The sequence below is a fragment of the Monodon monoceros genome, unplaced genomic scaffold (genome assembly GCF_005190385.1).
Source record: "Monodon monoceros isolate NGI ecotype Baffin Bay Population unplaced genomic scaffold, NGI_Narwhal_1 Super_Scaffold_18, whole genome shotgun sequence".
In the NCBI taxonomy this organism is placed as follows: domain Eukaryota; kingdom Metazoa; phylum Chordata; class Mammalia; order Artiodactyla; family Monodontidae; genus Monodon; species Monodon monoceros.
The window spans coordinates 176,845,156-176,869,188 of record NW_021703774.1 but is presented as its reverse complement, the minus strand read 5'-3'; the positions used below and the strand labels follow the sequence as shown (position 1 = coordinate 176,869,188).

Genomic DNA, 24,033 nt, shown 5'->3' with positions numbered 1-24,033 from the left:
GACCAAGAGAGAATTATGTTTCCGTTTCCAAGACTCAAGAACTGTTTTAAAAAGGCCTGCTGTAAAGTCAAGTTTGTCATTATCTCACCTCTCATATGTACACCTGTGCATATCAGTTTTATGAACACTACCCACTTTTCCTCTTGGCAGTGAAACAAACATTGTCAGCTCTGATGCAAAGCAGCAATAAGCCTCCAGCTTAGAGGTCACCTTGAAATCCTTTGCCTGGAGGCGGTGGACCAGCTGCTTTTGGGACGTCCCACATGTGGACTCATGGCTGTTGCCTCTCCCTTTCTTTTACCACTGAAAACGATTATTCTGAGACCAAACCGACCACGGAGCCCCCTGGTCTGTCTCCAGAGACCCCACTTTCACCAGGAGGGTCGGCCTTGGAAGCTCCGTGAATCACAAGGCGACACGAGGTCTGAGGGTCTCATCCCATCATTACTGCTGGTTAAGGACCGATGCTTTTCCAAACGTTATTTATTGCCCCTCTAGTGTGGGCACAGCACATGCTAAAGAATTTCTAAGGAACCTAGAAAACGCGATCCAGCCCTCAAGAAGTTCAAAGGTAAAGGCTAGATTAGGCAGGTAGAAAATGCACACCCTGCCCAGGGCCAACCAGCTCGGAGGGTCGGTGGAAGCAAAAGCCTCCTGGGATGAACCACACAACTCTGCGGCTTCAACCCGTGTGTGCGTGTGTGTGTGTGTGTGTGTGTGTGTGTGTGCGCGTGTGTGTGCGTGCATGTGTGTGTGTGTGTTTGGGGGGGTCCCCAGGAGGGCCAAGTCACTTGGAACCCAGGCACTCCCCCACCCCCAGCCCTGTGGACTTGGCCAGACATCTCAACCGCGGTCAAGCAGCACTGCAAACAAGCCCTCCAGCGTCAGGACGCCTCAAGAAGGCTGTGCAGGATGCTCGCAGATGCATCGGCTGCCACTGCACGATTGAAAGCTAGAGTCAAGCCCATCCAGTTACCTGCGAGAGAAGCTGCGGGAGATGGCAGAGTGGGGCTCTGGCTCTCCCCCGCATCACATCTCACTCAGCCACCCCTGACAAGGTGCCTCTCTGACAGGAGAAACAGATTAATAAATCACAAAAATGCTCCTGTCTTAATGCCTTCATCTTCAGACACACGGACACCGCTTTGCCTCGGGGCCCAGATTCCATTTTCACCCACACGATTGGGCCTCAGATGATGTGCCTTCATGGAGAGGTTGCAGCCTCGCGTCCCCGGCCACACCTCCGCTTGACCTGCCCTAAGTGACACGTGCTCTTCGGTCCCAGGCTGAGGTCAAGGCCACAGGAGAGAGATCAGAAATTAAACTAGTGCCTTCCAAACCATTTTTTTTTTAATAAACCTTTAATAGGATGTCTTCAGGAAGGTAAATATATCACAAATCCTTCCTGCAGCCAACATCTACCAGCTCAACCTTCCACTTGAGGCTCAGAGCAGTTTCCTGCACACAAGCCACCACAAGACTGAGTGCTCCAAGCACGGTGAACTCGCCAAGCAAAGTTGCCAAGCATCTGGGAAGATGCAAAATCTCTAATTCCGAAGTCAGAAGCTTCTGCTCATCCGGGGTGGGGTCCACCATTATCCACAGGAAGGGACACAGCCCTGGAGACAGTCCGCCACCGAGAGAATTACCTGGCTCAAAGTGTCCGCGGAGCCAGGGTTGACAAGCCCCGATCTACAGTGACAACGCAAACCCCACCACGGCTGAAATGACCACACACCATCTCATCCATCCGGGCACGTCCAGCTCCTAATGTAACAGAGCCTGGCACAGAGCGGACCCCCAGCCAGTGTTTGCGGAGTGAACACCTACTGCTCCCTGGGCGCCTGTCTGGGAGGGACCTACTGTTTATACTCCGGACCCTTAGGAGATGGGCGCTGCACCGAAGATGAATTCTAAGAGTTTAAACAACGGGCCTAAGACCCCACAGGAGTAAGTGACGGAGCAGGACTCAGCCCTTGTCCCCCTACATCAGATCCCACCCCCGAGGCCAAGGCCTGTCCCGCTCCCGCCTGGAGAACGATGGCTGGGCTTATTCAGAAACAGCAAACCCAGTTACAGCCCGAAGCAAAACTACCCCCCCAGGAGACTGTGATGAACACACAACAGCATAAGCTGACAAATTCAAAGCTTTCTATTGTCCCCACGTGGTTAAATTGTCCCCACAGTTCAATCACCACACAGTACAACTAAATCCCGCTGCTGGAAACATCATGGAGAGATATCCTTTGCCCTTCTATTCATTCACTCATTTCTATCCCCTTCCTACCACCGTCCATTCCTGGCTTGGTGTCCCCGGGGACTGGTTTCTGTTGAGCTGGAGAGGAGAGAAGCCCTCCTCGGGTGACAAGGCTGAGGCCAGGCTCTCTCCGTAGAGACGGTGCCCGGGAGTGATACTGGATTCCTGCTTTGCAGATTGTTTGCATCAGGAGCAGCTCTTGGAACATGTGAGAGGTGTAAGGAGAGGGTAAGGCACGTTCAAGAACCCGGAGGTTAACCAAGGCACGGCAGAGCCTCCCAGAGTTTCGTTTGGACACGCTGACATTCCCTGACAGCCTCCACTTTTTTTTTTTTTAATTTTATTGAAGTATAGTTGATTTACAATGTTGTGTTCATTTCTGCTGTACAGCAAAGTGATTCAGTTATACATATATACACATTCTTTTTTATTTTCTTTTCCCTTATGGTTTATCACAGGGTACTGAATATAGTTCCCTGTGCTACACATTTAGGACCTTGCTGTTTATCCATTCTATATACAATAGTTTGCACCTACCGACCGCAAACTCCCAATCCTTCCCTCCCCCACATCTCCCCCTTGGCAACCACAGGTCTGTCCTCTGTGTCTGTGAGTCTGTATCTGGTTCGTAGATAAGTTCACTTGTGTCCTATTTTAGATTCCACATATAAGCGACATCATACGGTATTTGTCTTTCTCTGTCTGACTTACTTCACTCAGTACGATCATCTCCAGGTCCATCCATGTTGCTGCAAATGGCATGATTTCATTCTTTCTTATGGACAGCCTCCACTTTTAAAGGGAGTCACCTTACTCTCATTACTCTGACAAACAAGCACATCCAGCAGCCGGTTGCTCTCGGTTGGCGATGGGACGAGGAAGCAGCCCAATTACCTGTGTCTCCCGGAGGCCAGGGATCCGCCTGTGACTTCAGCAACACCTCGGGCTGAGATGGGCTCAGGAGGAACCATCTCCTGGTCCGGGTTCCGGCTGCCTGTGAAGAACCACTAGGATTCCTGCCAGTCACTTGCATACAATAAATAAAGGAGGAGAAATGAGCCTGTCACTGAAAGGCTGAGTGTGGTTAGTTAAGGAACGAATCTAAGGGAGAATTATGTCCATCTCAGAAAGAACGTGTAGGAACTGCACGGTACTTTGTCCTCCCGGATTTTTTTTTTTTTAACTTATCTATTTATTTTTGGCTGTGTTTGTTGGGTCTTCGTTTCTGTGCGAGGGCTTTCTCTAGTTGCGGCAAGCGGGGTCCACCCTTCATCGCGGTGCACGGGCCTCTCGCTATCGCGGCCTCTCGTTGCAGAACACAGGCTCCAGACGCGCAGGCTCAGTAGTTGTGGCTCACGGGCTTAGTTGTTCCGCAGCATGTGGGATCTTCCCAGACCAGGGCTCGAACCCGTGTCCCCTGCATTGGCAGGCGGACTCAACCACTGCGCCACCAGGGAAGCCCCCCGGATTATTTTTTAAAGGTATCTTTTGAGAGGTTGAATGAATGATCAACCGTCTCAGTGCAAGTGAAGGGCAATTCCTCTCCACTGAGGATGGTCTCGAAGGAGAGCACCTAATTCTGAGTCAGAGCTGAGAGGCCCAGAGCTGGTCCCCTGGGCTCCGCCAGGCAGAGCCGAGAGGCTGGGACAAGAGGGGATCTGAGCGCAGCATGAGGAATTCATCACTCACAGAAAGAAACACCCAGCTCGGGCTCAAGGAAGGACTTCTTTTTTCCCGTCTTTCCTCAGGACGTTGTTTGCAAAGTAACAAAACAACATCTTCTTTCAGGGCTACATATTACAGCGACAACTCAATCAAAACCCAGAGCCCACGCGGTTGATTCAGGAATCCACGTGTAGGCGGGACAGCCACACCGATTCCAAAGATGGTCCCCTGCTACTGGCAGCTGGCGACCTCCCGTCGTATCACCCCCAAGCCACGGCTGATCGGCAGAACCAGAAAAACCCAGGCAATTAGTAAAATCAGAAGAAGATCATCACCAAATTTCAGAATCACCTCAAAACAGGGCAAACTGTGTTTCTCTCTATTCCCATAGGTATGGACGCAGGGCTTTGCTCACATGATGAGGCCGCAGAACCAGTCCCTCCTGCCTATCGAGGCCACCTTGGGAACGCCCCACATTTCATGTAAACACGTACATACACGTATGCACGCAGGTACACACACGTACACGCACACACGGCAAAGGGGGGTTCTCTTTAGTTAACTAAACTCTGAACGTCAAGGGTGGGAGGAAAGCGCTGGGCAAGGAGGATGCTGCCGAGTGGCTCATCAGGATGGGCGTTCCTGGGGCACCACTGACCTCTGCTGCTCGCCTTGGGCATAGCAGCTGGAGCACAGCTCTTCCCCGAGCAATTCCGTGGCTCTGACACCAGCTCCCAACCAGAAATGCTCTGTTCACCCACACCAGCCTTGCTGCGATCTCCACTTCAGTAACTAAGGCTGAAGGGTGCAGGTTCTTGCAGAAACACTGAGGGCTGTGGTCCTCCCTAACACACGGCCCCGTCCACATGCCCCACTCGGCAGAACACGAACGATGGAGCGGCACTCGGCTCCCACAGCTCAGGTCAGACCTGAACTGTGAGCTGAAAAGGCCTGAGACCCACAGCTCCCAGGACACAGGGACACACGAGAAGCCCTCTCAGGCACGGACGCTAAACCCTGGACGAGTCCAGAAGGGGGAGCGGCAGCTCTGAAGGCTTCCTTGCAACGCGACCTCCACTCTGCAGGGCTCACAGTCACCCAGCTGGTGGCGGGACAGGGCAGGCCCTCCGGGCGTGGCCTGTCAAGGCTGTGACAGCCACTGCCATGGGGAAAGCCACGGAGGGAGGGCTCATCTCGGGACCCCAGTGGCAGCCAAGTGCCGCCGTGCTGACTTCAGAGCATAACCATCCCCTCGACACGGCAGCGCTTCCAAACGGAGCCTGCAGGGCCCCTCCGACGCCCGGGGTGAAAACGAGGCCCGAGAACAATCCCTGCAGTCAAGGCGGGTGTCGCTCACGGCCTCTGACCTGCCGGATTGCTCTTCAAGGCGGAGAGATGATCTACCGACCTCCAGAGGCGGATGGCGGGGACGAAACCACACCAAGGTGCTGGGAGCCAGCCTCTCCCGTGGAGACTCCCCAGGAGAGGACCGTGTGTCACCGTACTAACTGTCACCCCACCGGGCTTCCCGGGGCCTGACTGTCCACCCGAGAAGGAGAACCCAAACAGCCCGGCCCTGGAAGGCTCCCAGCAACATCGGGGCCACTGCGCTCCTGCCCGGGCCTTGACCGCCCCAAGTCAGAGGCGTGAAGGCGACTCCCTGCCTGAGCTGGGACGGCACCCTAAGCAGCCACCCAGCATCACTCCCCAGTTTACAACACGTGGCCTTTCTCTGCGGCCAGACTCTAAGGGGCACCTCACAGGCCGTCTGGCAGCCTGGACACCAGCTGCGGTCCTGGGCCGCAGGACACACATACCCACGGCCTTATCTAATTTTCCTGACCTCCGGGGGCGGCGTCACCCTCTCCGGCACGTTCAGTAACAGGACCAGTCAGAATCAATCCACGCCGAGACATGGCATCCCGACTCTGGGTGACCGCCAAGTGCAGAGTCGCGACCCGGCAGCCTCACGACTGGGCCAGGACCGCCCCCCGCAGAAAAGGGCGGCTCGCTTGGTCTGCTTACGCACGGCGACCTCCCCCAGGATGGCCATGGTCACTGCCACCACCTCCATTATTCACTGTACTGTCACTTACTGGGCTTCCCTGACTCTGTACACACGGGAAGGATAAAGCCAACACAGCACCGACCCTCCCGATACCCGTGACCGTCCCCTGCAGGACCCTGCTGCCTGCAGGTTCAGCTTGAAGCAGCAGCCGGGAAGAAGACCTCTGGGACACCTCCCACTCTTGAGGAAGAGCCCAGTGTCCCTAGGAAGGCCCTGCCCAGCCAGCCCGCCAAGCCCACCCTCGGCTGCCTCCCCACGCCTCCCTCCCCCACCCCCGGGCACGTGCGGGGCCTGCCCTGCTTGCGGCACCTGCCGCCCTGCTCGTCCTGGGGCTGGGTCCCTCCTCATCCTGGGGCCCAGCTCGCAGAGGTCTGCCTGCAGCACATCTCCCTTCTTCTTTAGGGCAGTAGCTGTCGGTCTCCTCCGAGAACCTATCACACCTGCACCTGCTCTGTCGCCTGCCTGGGTGTGTCGTCCCAGCAGACTGCAAGTTGTCCAGGGTGAGAACCACACCAAGCCCGTCCACCCAGCTTCATCGCCCTGGCGCCCGGCACAATGGCCAGCAGACAGCAGGCGATGGAGGGATGTTTGTGAATTTGGTGCAGCTGAACGAAGATGGAAAACCCTATCTGCGGGGCGGCCAGACACAGCTACGTGGGCAAAATCGTGTCACCAACTGATGCCAACGCGAGCACCCCGTCTGCAGGCAGAGGCAGGGGCTCCGGGCTCTGCTACCTTCTACCTGGGTAAGTCACTTTACTGCTAGGTCTCAAGTTGCTCATTTTAAAAAAAACAAAAGAAGAAGAAGAAACGAAAAAGAAAGAAAAAGAAGGGGAGAGGAAAAGTAGGGGAGTCAGATGAGATCGATAATTTCCTAACTTTGTTCCAAAAGCTGCAAGGTTCCGTGAAGGGGAAGAAACCCCCTCGTGTGTCCCCCCCCCCCACTCCCAGCTGAACCGCTCAGGGCGTGTGGCTTCCACCCAAGATTCTGTCTGGAAACAGGGGCCGGCGCCAGGACGAGCTTTGGAGGGCCGGGCCCACTGCTCAGGGGCGTTCCTGGGCTCTGGGACGCGCTGGCGGCGCCCCCAGGTCCACTGTACCCCGCACGCCCACCCCGCACGCCCACCTGCCGCCCCGCCCACCTCACTGAAGTCGATCCTGGGTGGCTGCCTGCAGAGCGGCTCCAGGGGCCTCGCCGGGCTCTTCCATGTCCTCCCGAAGAAGTGTCGGTAGGTCACATCAAAGAGGGACACTCGCAGGTGGCAGCCCACCTCCGACAGCACCTCCAGCACACCCTAGGAGACAGAGGGACGGCCCTGAAGGGTCCTCAAGGTCACGAGCCTCCCAGCAAGTACTGACGGACCATCCACGGAGAACTGGGCCACTCAGCGTCCATCCCCCAGTTTAGGTCTCAGTTCCTTTCGGGGAACTACCTCTCTCCCACGGCCCGTGGTCCTGGTGAGGTTATGAGTCCAAGTACACGGCCCTCCCCTGGCCAACCAGAGGCTGGAGTCTCTGGGCCCAGACACAGGCTGGAGACTCACCCAGAAGCAACGAGACACAAGAGGCTAGAGCTGCAGAGACAGACACACATGATGCCATGTGGAGCCAAGAAAGAACAAGTCCAGGTGACACCACGTGAGATTCTGGATCAAGGCACACCTGAAGCTTATGCTAACTATGGGTTTGTCTTTATGTGAGTTAACAAATTACCTCAAGCTTAAGCTATTTTGCATGGTTTTCTGTGTTCTGTTTTACCCTTTACATCCTGATAGAACCACAAACTAAAAACTCAACTTGCCAGAATTATTTGGGAGTGGCGCTGGGGTGTGAGCAAAAGAAAAGCAGATCTTTGAGAACTGAGAAGTCATGGCCACAAATACAGACAAGGCACCAGACACTGTAAAGACCAGCCCTTTCCCCACAGCAGCACCGCGTACCGCAGTGAGGCTTTGCTGGGCCTTTAGCTCCTCTGGGAACGTGGGGGTCCCACCACCCTAACGAATAAGAACGGCTCCCAGGACCTAAACTGCCTGTACAGAGTGATTTACGCTGAACACCTGCTCTCCTTCTGGGACCCTGGAATCTTGGTACGTGCTAGGCAGAGGGTATCTACACGACCAGCTCCCAAGAAGCCCTGAGGTTTTCAGAGCCTGTGGGCACTGAGTCTCTAACGAGCTTCCTTGGTTGACAGCATTTCACAGGTGTTGTCGCAGCCTGCTGCTGAGGGAATGAAGTGTGTCCTGGGGGATTCCCATGGCAGATGACCCCGGAAGCTCACGCCCGTCTCCCCCCATATGCCTTTGGCTTGGCTCATCCTACTCGGTAATTTCTCACTGAAATAAATCTGTCCTCTGAGGATGACTATGTGCTGAGTCATGTCAAATCCTCCTGCTAGTGTATCACTGAACCCGGGGGGTGCCTCTGGGGGCTCCCGACGTAGGTGCACACACACATCTAGGACCGTCACGTCTTCCTGACTAACATCATCACTGTGAAATGTCCCTTTATCTCTAGGGATATGCTTCGCCTTGAACTCTACTTTGTCTGATATTAGTACAGCCACAAAGCTCTCTTATGCTTAGTGTTTACACGGCCTTTTTTCCATCCTTTTCCTTTCATACATATGGTTTGAAGACATATACTTTAGGTTTACAGTGTGATTTTTTATAAACAACTTATAATTGGGTTTTAAATGAAAACTTGAAATGTGTGACTCGACATCACGAAACCACTTGTAGGAATCATTCCACAGACATATGTGTGCATTTTTTTAAACGATGTCAATGAAGTTACGCATTGTAGCCATGTCTGTAAAAGCAAACCCCTGGAGGGAGTCCAACCGGTCATCAGCAAGGGCCTAATGAACGGATGGATGGCAGGTCATCCACACAGGAAAAGCTATGCTGTCTTAAGAAAGAGTCAGAAATTCTTCGTGGAATGACATGAACAACATATAACACATATTGTTAAGAATATTTTTTAAGATATAGAACAGAATATAAGCTATCATTTATGTTAAAAAAAAAAAAAAGGAAAAATACATACAACTGTATTTATTTGTTGTGTTTGCTTAGAATTTCCAGAAAGTTGTACAGAAAACAGGTTAACACTGGCTGTATCTAGGGTGGGACACTGGGTGCCTTGGGGACTTCATGGGACAATACACTTTCCCTGTGCGCCCTTGTGAATTTTGAACTATGGGAATTACCTTTTCAAAAACAAATTTAAATGAATTAATAAAGTAAAATGGGAAAATAAATAAAATCTCCTTTGCAAAATTCCTAAGAAAGAGGAAACTGCTGTCCACTATCTTGTGAGCTCCTGGAAGGCCAGGAGACTGCTGGAGCCGGTCTCCCTAGGTTGGAGTCCCAGCTGGCCGGCTGGAGCTGTGTCACCCTGGGCAACCAAGGTCACCTCTCTCGGGTTGCCTCCTCTTCTGTAAAACAGGGGTAATGATGCTACCTACATCTTGGGGCTGTCATGAGGATGAAGTAAACTAATACAAGTAAAGCGCTAAGAAGTAAAGTAGTAAGAGCAGTAATCACCACAGTACCTAACACAGTGGCAAGCACACAGCAGGTGCTCAATCAAAGGGCTCGAAGTGATGATGCAGGACGGATGTGAGTGATTTAATAATAGACCCAGCGCTCCGACAGCTTTGAGTGCCTGGAGAATGACCCTGCCAGCTGCAGAGGAAGAAGATACAGTCTTGCCAAGCCACATGCTCACACTGGCAGGGCTGGATCCTTCCTGTGCGTCCCCCCAGGACACTGGGCGTCCCTAGGCCCATCCAATCCTGTGGGCGGTCTGAGGAGGCACAGACGTGCCAGCTTCTCCGGCAGGTCCCCTGGCAGCTGGAGGGCACAGGTGGACGCAGAGCCACAGAGCAAGGGCCTGAATGTGCAAAGGCGGTGGTACCTCCCAGGCACATCTCCCAGGATGCCCAGAGCTCCGCCCCTGCTATTCTGACTGCCAGGCCGAAAGCCGGCCATGCTGAGCCATGCACAAGGCCACCTCTTGCAAACAACCTGGTCAGGAAATAACCCAGCAACTCGAATTACCTGGGTTTTTAGATTGCTCCACTGTAGGCAAAAAGAAGCCTTTTAGCCAGGGCCAAAAGTGCTGACCGAGTCGCTGAATCACAGATCCCCTTTGCTGATGGACCACTTTACCTCCGAGTACTGCCAAGGCCCGGGGTGATGGGTACAGTGCAAGACCCAAATAGACATGTGAAAATCAACACCATCTCAGGTGAGGGCAGTGACAGCGTGCATTTGACAGTAAAGAACCAATTTCTTTACCTGCTTAATTAACGGGCCATCAAGCCACTTCAGGACACACTGGAATGCCGTCGACTCCTTTAGAGGCTGGCGTGCTCTCTGTGTGTGGGGAGGGACCAGCAGGTTTTGGTCAAAGATCCTGTACCAGTCGTGCATTCCGCCAGTCTGAGCGTCACCGGGGGCCTCTAGGACGACCTGCGGCATTTGTGTTCAAATAAAGAAACGAGTTATGAGGGCCACAGTTCTTAGAGCAGTGCTGAAAGTTTCCGACCTCCCAGGAACCCCAGGGAAACCACCACCCCTGCAACCCACACTCTGCCATCCCACCCTCTAGCCCCCCAGTGCAGCAGACTGGCGCCCACGCCACCTTGCCCTGGCCAACCAGAGCACACCTATCCCGGCCTCAGTGACTGGTTTAGGGACCGGCACCAGGCCTCGGGAACCAGGGCTGTCTTAGAGTGGCTTGGGGCACACGACCCACTCAGAGCCAACGAGATGTGATCTCAGAGCTTCTGCTGGTTCTGTTAGGAGAGGAAACACTCTTTTCTGTGGCCTCCGGAGCAGAGAGGTCATCAGCCTGAAGCTGCCCAGGGCACCACAGGAGCAGCTACCTTGAGACACATACAAAAAGGCAGGCAGAGCAGGAGCAAGGCCAGCGGGTCCAGACGTCATCACGAGAGCCCTGGCTCAAGGGGCCCCTGAAGTCCGGCACCCAAGACAGCTGAGCTACATGCAGTCTTGCTGGTGAAGCCAGGTGGGGACAGCTTTTGAGTGCTCTGGGTGTCTTGGCAACCTGGCTCAATAAGGATGCTACCCGCCTTCCAGCAGACAGGGATCTGAACCTTCTCGAGAGACTGTCTTCAGCTGACACAGAATCATAAGCTCTCGGCCTTGAACAGAGGCCATATTCGGTATGCTAAAATGGCAAGCAAGAAGGCACGGGCTTTGATCTTCTAAGACAGCAGTTTTCTGAACGTGGTTCCCAAACCCCTGAGGTTGCCCAAGGTGGTCAAGGGCTCCACAGGGTCAAAGCTATTTTCATAACCTCCAGATGCCACTTGCCTCTTTCACTGGGTTGGCATTGGCGCCGGTGGCACCGAGGCAACAGTGGGTGAAGCTGCATTACGCCCCGAGGCAGACGGCACCGCACCCCACGAGCCATCCTGGGCTCTTCCCCTCTCAGGGCACAAAGTCCAACAGCTTCACCTAAGAATGAATGTCCTTGGGGAAGCTGTGAAAACTATGGATTTTATGACGTCTTGACCCTTGAGGATGCGTGCTTTTAACATTCTGTGATGAAACGGGAAATACACGAAAAGCATTTCTGCTGCCAGATGAAAGACAACGGTCACCCCAGGGTAAGCCGGGCGTGATCGCTGTTCTGCGAGCTGAACTAGCTCCTTCTTTCACTCAGCAACACCACTCTTACTAAAAGAACGGCTCAGAGACAAACCATGGTTTTTCAGACTTGGGTGCTTTGTAGACAATCTCTCAGACGTGAACAAAATGAACCTGTCACTGCAAGGAAAACTCGTCAAAAAAATTGAGCTTTCAGGCAAAATTCAGAATTGGGAAAATCTGTACCCTCCACTGTGAGCCAGACAGCTGCATACTTCTTTAAAGACTTTCCTGACGAGATGGGTAGTGCCGGGAACGAAAGTGATCTTTTGAAATTGTGTGATTAGATGTGTCAATATCTGGAAGATCTGCCTCACTCAGAAGCAGTATTTTCCGAGTGAACAAGCACGATGATATAAAATTCTGCATGGATGAAAGATCCACCCGAACACTATGAAAGTTCAGGAACAGGGTGTCAAACTCTGTACGCAAGAAACCCTCAGGAAACAACCACTTGTGGATTTGGGTACAGCACCAAAGCAGAATACCTACAGTTCTCTAAGGGCCTCCTCCCTCATCGGGGTGAGGCTGGATTTCCTTCAAAGACTGCAGCCGAAATGACCCATCACAATAGAGAAGCCTGTACCAGACCAAGCAGTCCTCAGCGGTGTGTCAGCCGGATGTCAAAGGGATTCGCAAACAAGCAAAACCACCCCACAGTTCTTGCTAATGTTTTTGTTTGAGAAAACACAACTGGCTTTCATTAAAAAAATACATCTTTATGTTAACATGTAACAGGTCTACTGTTTTTAAATGAATTAATAACACTGTAGATACTTCTCAATAATAAATATTGGTAGGGGTCACTCAAGTTTTAAAGTTATTTGGAGTCCTCAATCATGTTTTAAAGCATAAAGGGACCTGACACTCAAAAGCTGGAAAAGGGCTGTTCTACAGGGAGCCAAAATTCGAGTCTTTGGGCAGCCGGCCCACCCCCCACGCTCACAGGCTGTGCTGGGAATGCAGGGGGTCTGGGAGGCACGGATGTGACCGCCCCCCTCCCACACCCTGCAGGCCTCAGGGCGTGGCCCAGCCCCCCACTGGAATGCCACTCCCACCCGGCACCCCCTTGGGCGGGCACACCCCTCAGCCTCCAGATCCGGACTGTTACCCTCTAAACAGGAAGGCGCGCACTTTGGTTGGTTTGGGGTTTCTTCCTTTGTAGGTTGTATCTGTCTACTCAATATCCCTTGTTTTGTGGAACGTCCCTCCCCAGTTCCGGCCAGAAATGAACCCATGACGCACACTGGGTGTGTCTTCCCTGGGACTCCAGCCACGCCGCCCTCTGGACAGGCTGTCTCTCCCCCAGGCCAGGAGTTGCCCAGGCCGGCCTGGAGCCCCAGGGGCCACCCTGCCACCCCAGGGAGAGCCTAAGGTAAGAGGCCAGCCCAGGGGAGGCTGGTGGAGATGGAGGGTGGCGAGGACGGCCCTGCCGGCAGGACCCAGACCTCCAGGTGGAGAGAGCCTGATGGAAGGCAGCCCCACCCCAACCAGAGCTGAGCTACAGGAGCTGTAAAGGCCTGTGGCGGCTAAATAATGGCCCCCGAAGACGTCCCCAACCCAATCCTCAGAGCCTATGATTATTGGCCTTCACGTGGCAAAAGGGACTTTGTGGGCGTGATCAGGTTAGAGACCATGAGATGGGGAGAGCACCCGGATTACGCAGGTGGGCCTGAAATCATCACAAGGGTCCTGATGAGGGAGAGGCAGGAGGGTCAGAGAAAAGGCCAGGCGGGGCAGAAGCGGGAGAGACGTGAAGATGGAGGGAGGGACCCCAAGCCGAGGAATGCAGGCGCCTCTAGAAGCTGGAGAAAGCAAGGAACCCGATTCTCCCTAGAGCCTCCAGAAGGATCACAGCCCTGCCCACACCTTGGCTTTATCCCAGTGAGACTGATTTCGGACTTGTAACCTTCAGAACTGAGAGAAGATAAATTGTTTTCGGTCCCCCAGTTTGTGGCAATTCGTTACAGAAGCCACGGGAACGCATACAGGTGTCCATGACCTGTAAGCAGAAGAGGTCTGACCAACACCCAGCAGGCCTCTGAGCGCTTGTCACCTGTCCTGTACTGATCTGCTCACTGGCCCACTGCTTGCAGAAGGGAACCTACTGTCCTGTGGCCTTGGTACCAGGCTGTCCATCAGGACTCATCAAATTCAATCATGAAATTTAAATTTCAGTAAACTTGACTCCCAAACATTTGTCTTTCAGGAAAATGTGCTTTTCTCCTTGACATTAGTTATAAAACTGGGAGGTTTGTTCTTAGAAAGAACATCTTAGAAAGAACATTAGTGCATATCTACAGGGAAGCCCTTCCTACCTCGGGAGCACAAGCAAAGCACACGCGGCAGGGTATCCTCTAGAAGGGTCCCCAGCAGCCCCACACCCTGCCCCGCGGGGTTTCCCGAGCCCAGGATGCAGCCCCCTTTGCAGGGCGCTCCAGACTTTGCTCCCGTGCCCCGGATTCCTGAGCCAGTACCTCCCCGCACTTCCCTGAGGGAAGTGGGACCCAGCACCACACTTGGCGGGGAGCTGCTGTGGAGCCCTTCCATTACGGTCACCCGGGCAGGGGACGCAAAACAGGATGCCCCAGGCAGCACCAGCAGGAGATGCACCGGCACAAGAGGCGGCTACTCGGAAAGGCAGGCCACCCAAAATCAAAGAACTGAGATGGACAGGTGCAAGCAGGCAGCAACATTCCAAGAGGGTGATGGAAGGGAGGCGACTCCTGAGACACAGCCTCCTGCGGGTGAGAGCCCAGACGGTCCCAGGGGCTCTGGGACACGCAGAGCTCTTGCGTTCCCCCAGCCCCCCACCCAGAACGGCTCACACCCGCACTGCCGTCCACTCCGCACTGCCGTTGCTTCAGTTCCTCCCGGACACCACGCCCGTGCCACCCACCAGCCCATCAGGCGCACACCCCGGGGTGATTCCTCCTCTTCCTTGGGAAGTCAGACCAGGAGCTACCTCCCCAGGAGAGCACCTCTATCTCCCACACAGGACGCTGTCACAGAAGGCACCCTGCTCCACCAGGCTCCACCAGGCTACGGGGTCCCGGTCGCCCTGCAGGACTGAGCTCCGTGAAACTCCCAAGTTTTCACTGAGCTCGGTGAAAACTTTTTTAGTGATTCAGCAAATCATTAAGTTATGCTGTGGAGGAATTAAGAAGGCTGCGGAGGAAGGGCAGAGGGGCCTTTGGGGCTAGATGAACAAAAAAGGGAAAACTGGGAGGGTCCCATGCTTTGAACCCAAGAGAAGGGTACAGTGGGCTCTCCAGAGGGGAAATAAAGAAAAGGTACCAGCTTTCATTGACTCCTTATCATGAGCCAGGCACTCACAAACATCTTCATTTTCATTATTCCAGCATCTCTGTAAGGTAAGTACCATTACTGTCCCCATCTTATAGGTGTGGAAAGTGAAGCTCAGAGGTTAAACAGCCAGTCTGAAAGCACACAGCCAGTCACACTCACATCAAAGACATTATAGCCGGGCTTCCCTGGTGGCGCAGTGGTTGGGAGTCCGCCTGCCGATGCAGGGGACGCGGGTTTGTGCCCCAGTCCGGGAAGATCCCACATGCCGCGGAGCGGCTGGGCCTGTGAGCCATGGCTGCTGAGCCTGCGCGTCCCGAGCCTGTGCTCCGCAACGGGAGAGGCCACAGCAGTGAGAGGCCCGTGTACAGCAAAAAAAAAAAAAAAAAAAGACATTATAGCCATGCCAGCCCTCTGCCTACCAAGGCCAGGAGAGGCAAAGGAGCAGAGGCCCTGAGGGCAAAGAGAGGGCACTGGTCCAGGACCGGGCTGATCCCCCCTCTCCTCTCAGACTTCTGGAAAGTCTTTTGCCCTCCAGGCGTCTGTTTTGCATCTACAAAAGGAGCGGCTATAAAGTTCCCTTGAGGTCTTTGCTTCTGCAGACCCGGTCAACAAATATTCACCAAGCACTCGTTCTGTCCCAGTCCACACACCGTGCAACGGACTGTCAAATGCCCTGTCTTCAAGAATCTAAATATCCAGTGGGACAAAAACAAGGAGGTGGAGATTGGTTCAAGATGGCGGCGTAGAAGGAGGTGCGCTCACTCCCTCTTGCGAGAGCACCGGAATCACGACTCACTGCTGAACAGTCATCGACAGGAAGACACTGGAACTCACCAGAAAAGACGCCCCACATCCAAAGACAAAGGAGAAGCCACAGTGAGATGGTAGGAGGGGCACAATCACAGTAAAATCAAATCCCATAACTGCTGGGTGGGTGACTCACAAACTGGAGAACACTTACACCACAGAAGTCCACCCACTGGAGTGAAGGTCCTGAGCCCCATGTCAGGCTCTCCAACCTGGGGGTCCGGCAATGGGAGGAGGAATTCCCAGAGAATCAGACTTTGAAGGCTAGCGGGATGTGATTGCAGGACTTCAAAAGGACTGGGGGAAACAGAGACTCCACTCTTGGAGGGCACACACAAAGTACTGTGTGCATCGGGACCCAGGGGAAGGAGCAGTGACCCCAGCGGAGACTGAACCAGACCTACCTGCTAGTGTTGGAGGGTCTCCTGCCAAGGCAGGGGGCAGCTGTGGCTCACTGTGAGGACAAGGACACTGGCAGCAGTTCTGGGAAGTACTCCTTGGTGAGAGCCCTCCCAGAGTCTGCCATTAGCCCCACCAAAGACCAGGTAGGCTCCAGCGTTGGGTCGCCTCAGGCCAAACGACGTACAGGGGGAACCCAGCCCCACCCGTCAGCAGACAAGCGGATTAAAATTTTACTGAGCTCTGCCCACCAGAGTAACACCCAGCTCTAGCCACCACCAGTCCCTCCCATCAGGAAGCTTGCACAAGCCTCTTAGATAGCCTCATCCACCAGAGGGCAGACAGCAGAAGCAAGAAGAACTACAATCCTGGAGCCTGTGGAACAAAAAACACGTTCACAGAAAGATACACAAGATGAAAAGACAGAGGGCTATGTACCAGATGAAGGAACAAGATAAAACCCCAGAAAAACAATTAAATGAAGTGGAGATAGGCAACCATCCAGAAAAAGAATTCAGAATAATGATAGTGAAGATGATCCAGCCAGGACCTCGGAAAAAGAATGGACGCAAAGATCGAGAAGATGCAAGAAATGTTTAACAAAGGCCTAGAAGAATTAAAGAACAAACAAACAGAGATGAACAATACAATAACTGAAATGAAAACTACACTAGAAGGAATGAATAGCAGAATAACTGAGGCAGAAGAACGGATAAGTGACGTGGAAGACAGAATGGTGGAATTCACTGCTGTGGAACAGAATAATGAAAGTAAATGAAGACAGCCTAAGAGACCTCTGGGACAACATTAAATGCACCAACATTTGCATTATAGGGGTCCCAGAAGGAGAAGAGAGAGAGAAAGGAACTGAGAAAATATTTGAAGAGATTATAGTCGAAAACTTCCTTAACATAGGAAAGGAAATAGCCGCCCAAGTCCAGGAAGCGCAGAGAGTCCCAGGCAGGATAAACCCAAGGAGAAACACACTGAGAGACATAGTAACCAAATTGACAAAAATTAAAGACAAAGGAAAATTATTGAAAGCAACAAGGGAAAAACGACAAAAACATACAAGGGAACTCCCATAAGGTTAACAGCTGATTTCTCAGCAGAAACTCTACAAGCCAGAAGGGAGTGGCATGATATATTTAAAGTGATGAAAGGGAAGAACCTACAACCAAGATTACTCTACCCGGCAAGATCTCACTCAGATTCGACAGAGCAATCAAAAGCTTTTCAGACAAGCAAAAGCTAAGAGAATTCAGCACCACCAAACCACCTCTACAACAAATGCTAAAGGAACTGCTCTAAGTGGGAAACACAAGAGAACAAAAGGACCTACAAAAACAAACCCAAAACAATTAAGAAAATGTAATAGGCACATATATATCGATAATTACCTTAAATGTCAATGGATTAAATGCTCCAACCAAAAGACACAAGCTCACTGAATGGGTACAAAAACAAGACCCGTATATATGCTGTCTATAAAAGACACACTTCAGACCTGGGGACAGATACAGATTGAAAGTGAGGGGATGGATAAAGATATTCCATGCAAATGGAAATCAAAAGAAAGCTGGAGTAGCAATATTCATATCAGATAAAATAGACTTTAAAATACAGTAGGTTACAAGAGACAAGGAAGGACACTACATAATGATCAAGGGATCAATCCAAGAAGAAGATATAACAATTATAAATATATATGCACCCAACATAGGAGCACCTCAAAACATAAGGCAACTGCTAACAGCTCTAAAAGAGGAAATCGACAGTAACACAGTAATAGTGGGGGACTGTAACACCTCACTTACATCAATGGACAGATCATCCACACAGAAAATTAATAAGGAAACACAAGCTTTAAATGACACAACAGGCCAAACAGATTTAAGTTATATTTATAGGACATTCTATCCGAAAAAAGCAGGTTACACTTTCTTCTGAAGTGCACACAGAACATTCTCCAGAATAAATTACATCTTGGGTCACAAATCAGGCCTCGGATAATTTAAGAAAATTGAAATTGTATCAAGCATCTTTTCCGACCACAACACTATGAGATTAGAAATAAATTACAGGGAAAAAATCGTAAAAAACACAAACACATGGAGGCTAAACAATACACTACTAAATAACCAAGAGATCACTGAAGAAATCAAAGAGAAAATCAAAAAATACCTAGAGACAAATGACAACAAAAACACAACTGTGAGATGCAGCAAAAGGAGTTCTAAGAGGGAAGCTTATAGCAATACAAGCCTACCTCAAGAAACAAGAAAAAGATCTCAAACAATCTAACCTTACACCTAAAGGAACTAGAGAAAGAACAAACAAAACCCAAAGTTAGTAGAAGGAAAGAAATCATAAACATCACAGCAGAAATACATGAAATAGAAACAAAGAAAACAATAGCAAAGACCAATAAAACTAAGACGTGGTTCTTTGAGAAGATAAAAAAAATTGATAAACCTTTAGCCAGACTCATCAAGAAAAAGAGGGAGAGGACTCAAATCAATAAAATTAGAAATGAAAAAGAAGTTACAACAGACACCGAAGAAATACAAAGCATCATAAGAGACTAGTACAAGCAACTCTATGCCAATAAAATGGACAGCCTGGAATAAATGGACAAATTCTTAGAAAGGTACAACCTTCCAAGACTGAACCAGGTAGAAATAGAAAATATGAACAGACCAATCACAAGTAATAAAATTGAAACTGTGATTAAAAATCTTCCAACAAACAAAAGTCCAGGACCAGATGGCTTCACAGGTGAATTCTATCAAACATTTACAGAAGAGCTAACGCCAATCCTTCTCAAACTCTTCCAAATAATCGCAGAAGAAGGAACACTCCCAAACTCATTCTACGAGGCCACCATCACCCTGATACCAAAACCAGACAAAGATACTACAAAAAAAGAAAATTACAGACCAATATCACTGATGAATATAGATGCAAAAATTCCGAACAAAATACTAGCAAACAGAATCCAACAGCACATTTAAAGGATCATACACCACGATCAAGTGGGATTTATCCCAGGGATGCAGGGATTCTTCAGCATACACAAATCAATCAATGTGATACACCATATTAACAAACTGAGGAATAAAAACCATTTGATCATCTCAAAAGCTGCGGAAAAAGCTTTTGACAAAATTCAACACCCATTTATGATAAAAACTCTCCAGAAAGTAGGCATAGAGGGAACCTACCTCAACATAATAAAGGCCATATACGACAAACCCACAGCAAACATCACTCTCAGTGGTGACAAACTGAAAGCATTTATCTAAGATCAGGAACAAGACAAGGATGTCCACTCTCGTCACTATTATTCAATATAATATTGGAAGTCCTAGTCACGGCAATCAGAGAAGAAAAAGAAATGAAAGGAATACAAATTGGAAAAGAAGAAGTAAAACTGTCACTGTCTGCAAATGACATGACACTATACATAGATAATCCTAAAGGTGCCACCAGAAAACTACTAGAGCCAATCAATGAATTTGGTAAAGTTGCAGGATACAATATTAATGCACAGAAGTCTCTTGCATCCCTTACACTAACAATGAAAGATCAGAAAGAGAAATTAAGGAAACAATCCCATTCACCATTGCAACAAAAAGAATAAAATACCTAGGAATAAACCTACCTAAGGAGGTAAAAGATCTGTACTCAGAAAACTATAAAACACTAATGAAAGAAATCAAAGATGACACAAACAGATGGAGAGATATACCATGCTCTTGGATTGGAAGAATCAATACTGTGAAAATGACTATACTACCCAAAGCAATCTACAGATTCAGTGCAATCCCTATCAAATTATTAATGGCATTTTCTACAGAACTAGAAAAAAAATCTTAAAATTTTTATGGAGACACAAAAGACCCCAAATAGTCAAAGCAATCTTGAGGGGAAAAAACATGGAGCTGGAGGAATCAGACTCTGTGACTTCAGACTATACTACAAAGCTACAGTAATGAAGACAATATGGTACTGGCACAAAAACAGAAATACAGATCGATGGAACTGGATAGAAAGCCCAGAGATAAACTCACGCACCTATGCTCAACTAATCTATGACAACGGAGGCAAGGATATACAATGGAGAAAAGACAGTCTCTTCAATAAATGATGCTGGGAAAACTGGCCAGCTACATGTAAAAGAATGAAATTAGAACACTCCCTAACACCATACACAGAAATAAACTCAAAATGGATTAAAGACCTAAATGTAAGACCGGACACTATAAAATTCTTAGAGGAAAACATAGAAAGGACACCCTCTGACATAAATCACAGCAAGATCTTTTTGACCCACCTCCTAGAGTAATGGAAATAAAAACAAAAATAAACAAATGGCACCTCATGAAACTTAAAAGCTTTTGCACAGCAAAGGAAACAATAAACAAGATGAAAAGACAACCCTCAGAATGGGAGAAAATATTTGCAAATGAATCAACAGACAAACGATTAATCTCCAAAACAGATAAAGAATTCATGCAGCTCAGTATTAAAAAAAACAAACAACCCAGTCAAGAAATGGGCAGAAGACCTAAACAGACATTTTTCCAAAGACATACAGATGGCCAAGAGGCACATGAAAAGCTGCTCAACATCACTAATTATTAGAGAAATGCAAATCAAAACTACAATGAGGTATCACCTCACATCGGTTAGAATGGGCATCATCAGAAAATCTACAAACAACAAATGCTGGAGAGGGTGTGGAGAAAAGGCAACCCTCTTGCACTGCTGGTGGGAATGTAAATTGAAACAGCCACTATGGAGAACAGTATGGAGGTTCCTTAAAAAACTAAAAATAGAACTACCACATGACCCAGCAATCCCACTACTGGGCTTATACCCAGAGAAAACCATAATTCAAAAAGACACATGCACCCCGATGTTCATTGCAGCACTGTTTACAATAGCCAGGTCATGGAAGCAACCTAAATGCCCATCAACAGACAAAATGATAGAGAAGACGTGGTACATATATACAATGGAATATTACTCAGCCATAAAAAGGAACAAAATTGGATCACTTGTAGAGACGTGGATGGACTCAGAGACCGTCATACAGAGTGAAGTAAGTCAGAAAGAGAAAAACAAATATCGTATATTAATGCATATCTGTGGAATCTAGAAAAATGGTACAGATGAACCGGTTTGCAAAGCGGAAATAGAGACACAGATGTAGAGGACAAACGTATGGACACCAAGTGGGGAAAGCAGGGGCGGGGTGGGGGGATGGTGGGATGAATTGGGAGATTGGGATTGATGTATACACACTAATACGTATAAAATAGACTAATAAGAACCTGCTGTATAAAAAAATAATAATAAAATAAAATTTAAAAGAACAAGGGGGCGAGTGGGAGCAGCACACAGGAGACAAGCCTGATGCAGACTCCTTTCTCTGGTGGGGGAGGGAGGGTAGAGAAGAGGAGGGAATTCAGGCGCCGAAGTGCTAGGCTGGGTTGATGTCTCACAAGCAGTGGTTCACCAAGGCAAGGGAGGAGCAGGAACCGCAGGAGCTGCCCGGTCACAGGGAAGCTTCCCTCCCAGAAGTGAACAAAATCTGGAATGCCTGAGACCTGAAAGCTTTGGGGAGCTTTTTTGAGAGTAAGTAGAGGTCTACTTAAGCACTGCCTGGAATTCCTCATTCAAGGAATAGTCTTTGAGTACCTACCACGTGCCAGGCCCTGGAGAAACCGTCCTGCCCTCGAGGAATGTATCTGGAGAGAGGCAAAAAGACAGGATGCAAGTCAGCACACAAAGGAGGTGGCTGTGACCTCTGAAAATCAGAGGACCGGAAGGTGTAGTGAGCTGTGATGAAGACCTGGGCGGGAACTGGGGGCGACTATCCACCATCATCTAAAGGACACCTTTTCCAACTACACAAGCTTGGGAGGCCAGACTTCCTTCGTATGCTTCAACCCAAGTGACACAGTGCAACGCCGAAGGCAGGACCGGGTCTGATAAGGCATCTGTCTTCTAGGGAGGCAGGCATGGAAGAGAGATGCAAAGGTGGGGCCTCTGAGTCTGAAGAAGCGAGCAGGAGACCGAGCACTGGGGTCTCGAGAAGGGCCCAGGTGGGGTGCTCGGAGGCGGTCAGGAGGTCGGTGGGCTGCACAGCGGAGGGGAAGGTGGAAGCAGCTCCAGGGGAGGCCGTAGGCAGGCAGGGCTATCAAGGCAGGGACTCCTGCGAGGGCCAGGGAGTCTCCAGATCTCCACTGGGCGGCAGCGCTGGGACGGGTCGGCAGGGCCAGCGGGGGACAGGAACCCAGTGGGGACAGGCAAAGCAGGGGTCCCCGGCAGGGGTCCGACGGGGAAAAGGGGAGGGCCAACGCCGCGGTCTCAGCACAGCCCAGGCCGGCGGCACCGCGCTCGCCTTAAGCTGGAGGGCTGCAAGGGGGCGCAGGGTCTAGGGTCAGAGTACTGAGGTTGAGCCCCAAGAAGTCCCCGAAGCCTGTGGCTCCGGCCGCACCAAGTGTCACGGCGGGGGGGAAGGAGGTGCGACCGACACGGGCACAGCCTCGCGCCCGCCCGGCCGCCGCGCCCCGCAGGTACCGGGCCCCGGGGAAAGACGCACGGATCACCCCAACCCCGGGCCCGAGGCCCTGACCCGCTCGGCGGCCCCCGCGCCTCTGGGCTGCGTCCAACCTCCCCCGCGGAGCCAGCCAACGTGGTTCCGCCCGCGGCGGGCAGCGTTACCTAGGAGACGGGCCTGCAGCTGCCGCACCCGCCCCGGGGCGTCGAGCCCCAAGCTTTCGAGGATGTGCCCCTCGGACGGATCCAGAGGCCCGGCGGCCGGCCGGTGCCCACCGGAGCCGCAGGCCTTGCGGTCCGAGGACCGGCCGAGGGGCACCCGACCCGCTGCCACCCGCCCGAGGAGCCTCGGAAGGGAAAGAGCTCGCACCCCGACCTTCGCGTCAGCAGCACCGTGGGACCAATCAGAGCCCAAGTCCAGGGGCTCCGCTCCGGGAGCGCCAGCCAATAGGCGCGGCGGCGGGCCCGTTCTGATTTGCATGGTCGGCGATCCCTCTGCCAATAGGAATGTGACTGGCGTGAAGATCAGCCAATGAGAAGCTGGCAGAGGCGTGGCCCCGGGCGTCCCACGAGGTGAAGATGCTGCGGGCGGAACCTGGTGGAGCTAGTGGGATTCGGGGGCGCTAAAGTCGCAGGGACAGGGCGGGAAGGAAGATCCGGAGCGGGGCAGAGGATCCGGAGCTGGAGCCCCCAGGTGAGTGCAGGGGGAGACCCCGGCCGTCCGCGCAGTACACGGCCGTGCGCCGGGAAAGCGGCGGCGGGTACCCGCGAGGCCCGCGCTGACTCTCCATCTCCTTTCCCCCAGTGCGTCCCCGCCCGCCTCCGTCCTCACCTCCTCTCCAGCCGGCTCGCCTCCTTCTCCATCATCTCCCTGCCCCCATCCTGTCCTCCCTTGCCTGCCCTATCTGCCAACCCGCCCGACCTTTTAGCTCCCATGCCCGACCCCTGCCCCAAACTTCATCCTTCCCCTCGTCCCGTCTCTGCCCCCTCCTTTTCCCGCAGCCTCGCCTCCCCTCCCCCATCCCCCTTTCAGCGCAGCCCCATCGGAGCGCTCCTGGACCGATCCCCCCCATCTCTCTCCTTGTTGCTCCTGAAGGCTCATCCTGCCTTTCCTTCCAGGTCCCTGGCCCCATCTTCCCACCCATTCTGCTCCCAATCGCCACATCTCTCCCTGCGGGCGCCCTCTCTGCACCTTGCCTTGCTCCCCAGGACCTCGGCGTTCCCCTCCTGCACCAGTTCATCTGGCTGCCTACACACCCCACCCCACCCCGGTCCCT

The 24,033-nt window shown here is 51.6% G+C and overlaps 2 protein-coding genes across 11 annotated transcripts in view; one reads left to right on the top strand and one right to left on the bottom strand.

The window, feature by feature from the left end:
* NPHP4 (nephrocystin 4) overlaps positions 1-23,093 on the bottom strand; it is a 137,500-nt gene extending 114,407 nt beyond the window's left edge. For 6 of the 8 annotated variants that reach the window (XR_003794454.1, XR_003794455.1, XM_029228734.1 and 3 more), the window contains exons 1-4: positions 22,922-23,093; positions 21,897-21,942; positions 10,295-10,468; positions 7,133-7,285 (exon numbers count right to left, since the gene is read on the bottom strand). Coding sequence is in view for 5 of the 8 variants with exons in the window: in XM_029228734.1 (XP_029084567.1) it covers positions 7,133-7,285; positions 10,295-10,429 (288 nt within the window). In the remaining 3 variants the exon portion in view is untranslated. Of the gene's footprint in view, positions 1-7,132; positions 7,286-10,294; positions 10,469-21,896; positions 21,943-22,921 lie in introns of those variants that run through there. The other 2 variants (XM_029228736.1, XM_029228739.1) reach the window with 2 other exon arrangements.
* Positions 23,094-23,356: 263 nt separating this feature from the next.
* KCNAB2 (potassium voltage-gated channel subfamily A regulatory beta subunit 2) overlaps positions 23,357-24,033 on the top strand; it is a 96,441-nt gene continuing 95,764 nt past the window's right edge. Inside the window, exon 1 of one of the 3 annotated variants that reach the window (XM_029227238.1) lies at positions 23,357-23,450. The gene's annotated coding sequence lies outside the window, so the exon portion shown is untranslated. The remainder of the gene's footprint in view (positions 23,451-24,033) is intronic. The other 2 variants (XM_029227240.1, XM_029227234.1) reach the window with 2 other exon arrangements.